The sequence below is a fragment of the Cnephaeus nilssonii genome (genome assembly GCF_951640355.1).
Source record: "Cnephaeus nilssonii genome assembly, chromosome: 3".
Taxonomy (NCBI): Eukaryota; Metazoa; Chordata; class Mammalia; order Chiroptera; family Vespertilionidae; genus Cnephaeus; species Cnephaeus nilssonii.
Genome location: NC_137074.1, coordinates 38,531,548 through 38,541,260, shown reverse-complemented (window position 1 = coordinate 38,541,260; position 9,713 = coordinate 38,531,548). Strand labels below are relative to the sequence as shown.

The 9,713-nt window shown below is 36.6% G+C and overlaps 1 protein-coding gene across 5 annotated transcripts in view; it reads left to right on the top strand.

Moving 5' to 3' along the window:
* Window positions 1-2,538: 2,538 nt before the first annotated feature.
* The window catches only part of PEX5L (peroxisomal biogenesis factor 5 like), a gene marked incomplete at both ends in the record, with an annotated part of 168,880 nt that continues 161,705 nt past the window's right edge, over window positions 2,539-9,713 (top strand). For 4 of the 5 annotated variants that reach the window (XM_079766747.1, XM_079766745.1, XM_079766746.1 and 1 more), the window contains 2 exons: window positions 3,334-3,426; window positions 4,969-5,040. In XM_079766747.1, the coding sequence (XP_079622873.1) occupies window positions 3,334-3,426; window positions 4,969-5,040 (165 nt within the window). Of the gene's footprint in view, window positions 2,552-3,286; window positions 3,427-4,968; window positions 5,041-9,713 lie in introns of those variants that run through there. The other variant, XM_079766748.1, reaches the window with a different exon arrangement.

Here is a 9,713-nt window from a genome sequence, read left to right as displayed (position 1 = left end):
GTTGGTCCATGCCTGTAATTTTGATTATCCCCAGCAATCCATGTGTCCTACCTTATCTCTCTTCTAAGATATAGACCTGTATTTCCAAATGGTCGACTGGATCTTTCCATGTGGATGAACTTTCTGAAGACACCACAAATTCAGCACATCATCTCCTTTCCCAATTCCTCCTCCCTCTCACTGACACTCTATTCAGTGGAGACACCATTTAATAGCTGTAATAGTGTAAATAACAGCAAAGACATTTTTAAAAAATACTTCTTACAAACTTGACCACTAAAAGAAATAATGATTGAATTTATTTTGACATCTGTAGTCAGTCACAAATTGCATTTGGGGCTAATTCATACAATTAGCTCTAAAAAAGGACTGCTAAAGAATTTGATAAATAGGAGTCCATTGGCGATTGTCAAGAATGCAATTACAGTCGATTGCAACCTGATTGTGATTGGTGTAGAAATGAGGAGAAAAGAGCTGTTGCTAGTAAGAATGGACCACGCTTTCAAGTCTGACAGTGAAGAGAAAAGAGAGAGTAAACGAATGCCTTTAGGGCAGCGATTTTCCACAGTGGCAGGCACACTGGTGTGTCTCAAGAATATTTTTTTAATTGTTGACATTATCACAGGTTTTCCCCATTCTTCCCCCTTTCATGCCACAAGAATTTTTAAAATGTGCAACATCTGACTATTTAGTCAGAGGCACTGACCTCTTTTCTCTTAGATTGTCAGATTAAAAAAATGACAACAGCCAACACAACAATAGCCATCTGGTGTGAACGAATCAAAATTATATCTTATTTTCTTGTCAGATCATCAAAAAATATATTTTTTGGTGTGCCGTAGAATTTTAGTAATTAGTTTATGTGTGCCATGAGATGAAAAGGGTTGAAAACCCCTGCTTTAGGGGAAAGCAGATGTGAGGAAGTCATCTTTCAGGACAGGGAAAACTAAATAATTTTGCAGCCTGAAGGTAGGAAGGTGGTGGAGAAGGGATTAAAGATAGGGAAAATGAGAAGATAGCAACTGAGTACTGACAACCATGAAGAAGAGAGTAGGAAGGTCTCTGTACTTTTGTGTACATAGTCTCTATGAAACATTTGCTTTAATAAATTAGTTCTATTTATCATTCATTGCAGTATTGATTAAATGATAGTAAAAACATTTTTAATATTTACATGTGATCTTTAACCTTGGCATTTATTGTGCCATCTGTAGTTAGGCAAAACTTGCAGTTGAGGCAAATTTGTACAATTAACTAAATTATGTGTTCCTTTTTCCTTTCAAAATTTCCTTCATATATTCCATTCCTAATGAGTATGAAGAATCCTTTTAATTCAACCCAGACACAACTAGTATCTTTCAATTAATACTGTTACTTTTTAATAAAACCTTATTCTAAAATTGAACATAGGGAGCCTCATATTTCAGGTCTCTATCTCATCAAATTATGTTGTTGTTTTGTTGTTACTTCCAAAATTTTCTTATGTAATGCATTCTATATCTGCGACCATATATTGTTTTCCTATACAGTTTCCATCAGGGCACATACCTGGATTGCAGGCTCAATCCTCAGTAGGGGGCATGCAGGAGGCAGCTGATTAATGATACTCTCTCATCATTAATGTTTCTATCTCTCTCTCCCTCTCCCTTCCTCTCTGAAATCAAACATATGTGTGTGTGTGTGTGTGTGTGTGTGTGTGTGTGTGTGTGTGTATGTATGTATATGTATATGTTCTACTTTTGTGGAGGAAAGACTGAAGGGGTGGGAAGCAAAAGGTAAACAAGGCTAAGGAGAGATGGTGGAATGTCTGCAGAGAGGGGAGCTAGGGTCATCGTCCTTAAGAAAACTACAGATATTATTCAGGGCTATTAAGAAAGTTATTAGCACCAAGAAGGAACTAGATGGTCCTCCTTCCAGTTACTCAGAAAGGATTAAGAATGGTGTGGGGAAGATGATGGGGGATAACGATGCTTGGCATTTCAGAGATGGGACACTTATCTCCAGCTAAAAGCTTCTTACAGGGCATGAGGCATTGTCGGCAAATGATGAGTATTTCCCTTGTGTCTTTCCTCACTTCTCCCATTTCAAAGTGTTCCCTGTTTTAGCTCCCCTGCACTAACACTCCCTCCTGAGCTGCACTTAGGTGAGCAGTGCACAAAATCGCTAGCCTGCAGCTTGCTGAGGCTGAGGTGGGAAGGGGCCTACCCTCACTGCCTCAGTGGCCAGGGCAGGTGGGAGGAGCACAGGAAGTGATTGCCCTCGGGCTTCTCCTCCCACAGAAGCCCTGCCTCCTCAGGCTCTCAGGCTTGGGGAGTGGAGAGGTCAGCTTTCTTTCTCCTTCTAGTTCAATCCTTTGGCTTCTGTGAGAGACCACGCAGAAAGCGATGGAGTTGCTCTCTGTGCTCGACAAAAGTGCTTAGATAGAAGACAGGGACTCCCGGCTGGGAGGAGGGAGGCGAGCTGAAGATCCCTGCATGGGCTGGCTCATCTAAGCAGTCAAAGTGGGAGCTGAGTGCTTGAAAGAGGATTGTGCTCGCACTAGAAATAAGCAGTAAGTGAGCGAATAACCGTCCTGGTGCAGAAAAAGGCTTAATCCCCCTGGGGTGATGGGTGAACTAGGAAATATTGTTTAACTCTAGAGTAAAACTGTAAGAAATCTGACTGCGTACAGTTGTGTGCTGTTTGGGGACTAGGGGTTTAAATACAGAATCAGAGCTCTAAATTCCTCCTCCCACTTTTGGAAAATGCCAACTTCTGCTTTCAGTAGTTGGAGCTATACTCTCCTTTCCTGACCTCGCCTCTCGCCAGGAAAATTTACTACTGTATCAGATAAAGAGTTGGGATTAAATTGGAAAGGTGGGATGCTGGTATTGGCAGAAACTGCAACCTTGAATTATGTTCTATGAATTCGGATATTTTTATATCAATTAGCACTGATTTGCTAATCACAAGAAAGTCTGGGGTGGGGCATTAAAAAGGGAAAGCTGAGAGCTTTTAGGACAAAGAGGCTGAGTAGTCCTTATGTGTGGGATGAAATATAAAAATGTATATAATTAATAATAGGTTTGTTTTTTTACAAAAGCATTAAACTAGAACAGAAGTCAGAGAACATTGTGCTTGGATAAAAATTAGTTAGAAAAGAAGATATTTTTGTTTCAATGACTTTTTGTGCTAGCCTAAATTTTCACAATGTTTACAAAGACAAGACAGTGATTCAGGGATACTTCCATGATTGTCATACATTATAAATACTATTGCTGGGCAAGATCTGTGGTTCTCTGGTCAGCAAGTTCTGGCAATGAAGCCACTGCCTCTGGTGCAAAGAATTCTGGGATGTCTGACAGTGACATGGATGGAAGGACCCACATTCCATCTCTACTTAATGTCCTTTTGTCCAGAAATCGAGTCATGCAAATGAGCTACTTGGTACGTATACAGATCAATATTGGGAAAAGCATTTCTAAATGTTTTGCATTAGAGGGTCTCTGGACAGTATCCTATGGCAACCAGTGGACTAAAAGGATGTAAGAGCAAAGTGATAGGAAGGAAGTCAGCTTGGTTGAAACCACCCTTGTTCTCTTTGTTTTCCATTAATCCTGAAATGGGTCCTCAAATGAGGACAAGAATAACAATAAAGAAAAGTACTGTGGCCATCTGTTCTGTTCTAAGTGGCCAAATTCATTAATATATGAATGAGACTGTATTTATGCATCCTAATACTTGAAGATTCAGAAATCTCTTTATTACACACACAAAACACACACACACACACACACACACACACACACACACACACAAAACAAAACAGAAAAATCGTAGGTATGTTTATTGAGGAGGAAATGTGGAAATCTGGTTTTAAATGTTATGGGGGGGAAAGACAAGAGTCGTGTCCCACACTGTAAACAGATTTATGTCGTGTTCCATGAAGGATATCATTTTCTCCCCCAATGAGATGGGGATTCTAATGTGGTACAGTAGGTGCAAACATAAGAAACATTTTTAATTCCCTTAATTCTAGTCAATGTAGCTAATACCTAAAGAAGAAATTGTTTTTTAAAAATAATAACTTTGAACTATAGCTAACTGTATAGCATTTTTTTTCTTTTCCTTTTGTTTCTAGTCCTTTTGTTAAAGTACCTAGGTACTTTAATTTCTGAAATTAGAAAGAAATATGTCATTTCTGGCATTCCCATCAGCAGGGCATTGCAAGAAAGAATAAAAAAGACTCAGATAAATGACCTTTCTCCTATAAGCACAACAGTAAAATGGTTGTCATGATCTATATCCTTTTCTGATGTTAGAATTTTTTCCTATGGGGTAGGTAGATGGAGAATGGTCATTGGGGGGGAAATGACAAAATGCTAATAAATTCATTTTTAAAGATGGTCTGTACTCTTCTAACTTTTCAAACTAATTCTGAAAGTTATCTTTTTAAAATTATTTCTGAGTTATTTTTACAATGTTCATTTTTATCTGATTTATAAGCAAATGTGTAAAATCTAAAGATTTGTTATCTGAGTTGCAGGATACTGGTCTTATTCTTAAAAATATATAAGGGATTAAAATAAAGCATTTAATAGTTGAAGTCTTAAGCCTGGTATTACTAACTGCAGTTTTGACCTTTAAGAAAAATGTGCTCAGACTCTTAAAGGAATTACTTATATTAAAGTATTAAAGAATCTTTTCTAAAACTACAGAATTAAAAAAAGAAGCATAACAATATTCAGAGAAGAATAAAGATGTAATTTGTATGGAAGAGGCTAAGCAAAAAATACTTAATGAATAATTATAAACCAACAGCTTAACAATAAAACATTTGCTATTGTCCATGAGAAACTGACATGAAGAATAATGTATTATGAGTAGGGAACAAGGCTAAGTAAACTTTATCTTTTAAAAGTATTAAGTGGGATTTAGATTATTAATGGAAACAAACTAAATGATCATTTAAAATTATTCTTTCACAAGAAAAGTAAAGAAAAAGGATATGGAAAACTAAGCAGTGATGAAGACCTCGAGATAATTGTTGATCAAAAGCAGGTAAGTGAATGCTTACATACATTTTCTACTGTTTTGCTGTAGAGTTTTGACAACTGAAGCCTTTGAGCATTCAGCCCTGCCCTAACCCAGGAGGCCTGTCTAACCGAGGCCTGTCTAACGGAGACCTGCCTAACAAGATAGATTTTGAGAGCTACTAAGCTTCCGCCTACAATGCCTCTGATCCACTGACTTTTGTATGTCAGAGTGTAAGAATGGTGAAAAATAAAGCAGAACAAGACAAGAGAACTTTTGGAAAATTAAAAGCCCCCTTTGAAAAATGAATCAAAACAACAATGATAATTTGGTTAGCAAAATAGATTTAAGCAAGAATCAGAAAGTATATTTTTTGAAAATGAGAAATGCTACCCTTAGTGTAAAACAATGAATATGATTTAGGAAGATGGAGACAAAAGACTTTAAAAAAAAAAACACTGAAAAGTTTAAAATATATCTATCTACCTATAGATAGATAGATAGATTACCCAATTTAGTTTCTCAGCTAGTCTTCAGTAAATTTAGAGATGATGTTTAAAAAACAAAATGAAGCTATTTAATACCTGTAATACTGCCTGTAATTTGAGAAACATCTAGCTTGGGTTTTATATGGGCCCATAAGGTGAAATGAAAACTGCTTAATAGACCAAAAACAATGACACGCCAGGTAATGGAAGGTATCCAGCTTATGCCACTGAATTGGCATCAGCCCTTAACGTCTTTGTTAATTGTCAGGGAGACAAGCTAACTGCACATTCACTTAATGTATAAGTGGCATTGATTCTGAGGGTGATGTAAACTCAGGTGGAGATAAATAATTCAAAGGGATCTGAGCAGATGAAGAGGTTAGAAAGACAGCAAGCTACAGAAAGGCAAGTTGAATTTGGACAATTTCCTAATTGTGCATTTGTTTTGCATTGTGGTGATTGCATTAAAGGAGCAATTGTGTATATTTCTGAAAAGGAAAAATGACCATCGGGAAAATAGCAACCAGAAACAGTTAACTTAGAGACTTGCTTGTTAGAGCTGGAATAACTGAGATAACTGAAGTGATCTTCTGGGGAAAACTGGCCAAATAACCTCCATAAACAACCTGCAAGTTTTTCTTGCCTTATCTTCACTTTCTGGGTCCAGAATAATATACGGGGGCAGAGAGTGTTTGGCCCTGTATTTCTACTTAGTGCCAAATTGTCAGTTTAGTTAATAAGGTAAGTGGGACTGGAGCCTGATTGCTCCACTGGGCTATTAGGTCTCATTTGAACTATGCCGGAATTATTACTTAGGGCATGCAATCTCCATCTCCCACAGCCTGGCATTCTGATCAAAGGACCGGCTCTATGTGGTGAAATGATGCCATTCAGCATATGATGAGAATATACATGTCTATGCATTCTCTATTAAAACAAAAAGTTTTTACTTAATTTCTTTCTTAATCATGTGGCAGGTAAATTCTTACTCTTTTTTGTGTTTCTTTAGTTTCATCCTACCCCAAGGCTGCTTCTCTTTCTTTTTCCCCCTAAAGCTTCTTTTTGTTTTTAACTGAATTTGGGGGTTCTGAAAACTATCAAATTGTACATGGAGATCTTTGCAGGGGAAAGCCCAAGGGAGTCATAGTTCTTTTTATCTCATGGTACCTTTCATAAAACTTATGTTGGTGTGCCCAAACATATTTTACTAACTGTTAAGGAAGCTTTAAAAAATGAGAGGGAGAGGGAGAGAGAGAGAGAGAGAGAGAGAGAGAGAGAGAGAGAGAGACCTACTTTACTGCTTTTTCAGAAAACAGCACTTTCTATACCTGAATCAAAGGAGGGAGAGTTTTATTGTCCAGTCATTGTTTGCCTCTGTGGTTATCACATTTCCTCTGGTGCCATTGTGCCTGTTGGCACCAGCTGGCAGGGACCCAGCTTTGCTGAATCATTCATGTCAAACATGTTTCAAAAGATGAGTAATTATGAATATGACTTGGCATTGGTGTTTGCTGTTGGCTCTAAGAGTAGTTCTTCCTTTTGGGGCAGTTTATTTAATGTTGATGTTGTGAGTAAATCCCAGGTCGGACCAATGACAGTGTTGCAACCTGTAAGTAAAATATTTGGGAAAACACTCTAATTAGTCTTTATAATTCTACAAAAAAATTCTTCCTGAATTTAAGAGATCAACATTAAAGGTATGTGTGTAAAATGCATGTTTAATATTGCTTCATCTCATATATTATATATATTATTTATATGCAATATTATTTTATGTATTGATATATTATATTACATATAATATATATTATTTATACATATTTTATATACACACACTATTGGAGAGGAATCTTAATGTTCAATTTATTCTTCCTGTCTTTTCAGAAACAGGCTAGAAATATGTTAGTCAATCTTCAAATAGCTTTTTCAGTAAATGGTGCCAAAAATCTAAAGATTGTAAAACATAGTTTGAGGCTGTGATGGGCGGAAGTCTACTAATCTCATTAAATCTGTCCTTCAGAAGCTGTCACGTTACAAATGCTGTGCAAGCTATGTGCCATTTTATCAGCCGTGCAGTCTGGTACTTCCACAGAAAGCCCACAATTTTGCTTATATAAGCAAATTAATAACAGAAGCAGCACAGAGTATGTGCATTTTGTTCTCCCCGGCTGCCCACATTCAAGGGGCTAAAGGTTATTTCTGTGTTATTTCTGCATAAGAAAAGTAATTTTGAAAATGTCTAAAGTTTTATTGTTAAATGGTAATATTGTGCTTCTTTGTAAAATTTTATTGGCAAAGTTTATTTGAGACACATATAAAACATTTCACAAAATTCTTAGATTAGTGTTGATATCCTCAAATAATAGGTGACATAATATGTAAACACACACACACACACACACACACACACACACACACACACATACACACAGTCATTTAAATATAAATGTGTTACCAGGTGTACTGGTTAATAATGCAGATTATGTAATCAAAGAAAACACGATAATTTCAAGATAAATATCAAAAGTGCTTTATTCAAAGTAATGTTCATCACTAGTTACACATTTCCCCCATCTTTCAGGTAATTTGTGGATACCGTCCCAATAGAACTTTTCTTGTTTTGAGGCAAACCATTCAGATACCCAATTCTCTACTTCTTCGTATGTTTTGAGGTGCTGCTCAGAAAGTGCGTGTGCCATTGATCGGAACACGTGGTAATCTGAAGGAGCAATGTCTGGTGAATACAGCGGGTGGGTTAATACTTCCCAGGCAAGATCTTTTAATGTGTCTTTAACTGGTTTTGAAGTGTGTGATGGTGCGTTATCATGAAGCAAAATTACTTTGCCGTGTCTTCTGGCACATTCTGGTCGTTTCACGATGAAAGCGTGGTTCAAATTGATTATTTATTGTCGGTACGATCACTATTAACGGTTTCACCTGGTTTTAGAAGCTCATAATACACCACACCTTCCTGATCCCACCAAATGTAGAGCATTGTTTTCTTTCTGAAGCGATCGATGTTGCAGTCGATGGCCTTGCAGTCGATGTTGTTGGTTGACCTGGATCACCCCATGATTTTGTCCATTTGGGATTCTCAAAATAAATCCAGTTTTCATCACCAGTCACAATTCGATGCAAAAAAGACTTTTTTCGTGCCGTTGAAACATTTTACTGATGACTTTTCATTTTTTTATTTGTCTTTCGTTCTGTTGATGTGGCACCCATTTTCCTTCCTTTAAAATCTTTCCCATTGCTTGTAAATGATCAGAAATTATTTGCTGAGCAACAAGTTATTTTTGAGTTTGACATGCATCTTCATCCAATAATGCTTATAATTGTTGGTCTTCAAACTTTTTCGGTTGACCTGGATATTCTTTGTCTTTCATATTGAAATCATCACTTTTAAAGCATTTAAACCAGCATTCACAAGTATCTTGAGATGGAGCATGTTCACCATAAGCTTCCTGAATTATACGATAACTTTCAGTGAACTTTTCTACAAAATAGAGTAATGAATTAAAGCTTCCTGCAAATGCTCTTTTTTTTGGCACGAAATTGGCTTTTTTTAAGCGTAAAAATATCTATGATGTCAACACCTTCAGAAAATTTGACATATGAAGTTTTAAAGCTTGCTGTCAATACAACAAAATAGCATACATATCAAATCGCATATATATCCACATATGTGTAACTCCATCTATTGAAAAAAATCTGCATTATCAACCAGTACACCTGGTATACTGGCATCAGAGTCCATATTTTTCACAAGAAAATCCTGAATTTTTTTTTAATATCTTTTTATTGATTTCAGAGAGAGGAAGGAAGAGGGAGAAAGAGATAGAAATATCAGTGATGAGAGAGAATCATTGATCAGCTGCCTCCTGCATATCCCACACTTGGGATTCGCAACCTGGGCATGTCCCCTGACTGGAATTGAACTGTGGCCTCCTGGTTCATGGGTCAACCTTCACCACTGAGCCATACCAGCTGGGCCCTAAAGCTTTCAAATTCGAATTCTAGGAAAGTAATAAAAGAAAACATATTGGATTAAAATCTTATTAACTCTAAAATCCAAATATTTGACATAAAATATATATACTGTTTATTGTAATTACATGTACAAATGTAGTTATTATATATAAATTATATATAGAAATATATATATATAGAAGCCTAAGCAAACTGAATGACCAAACGACCAGTTGACTGGTC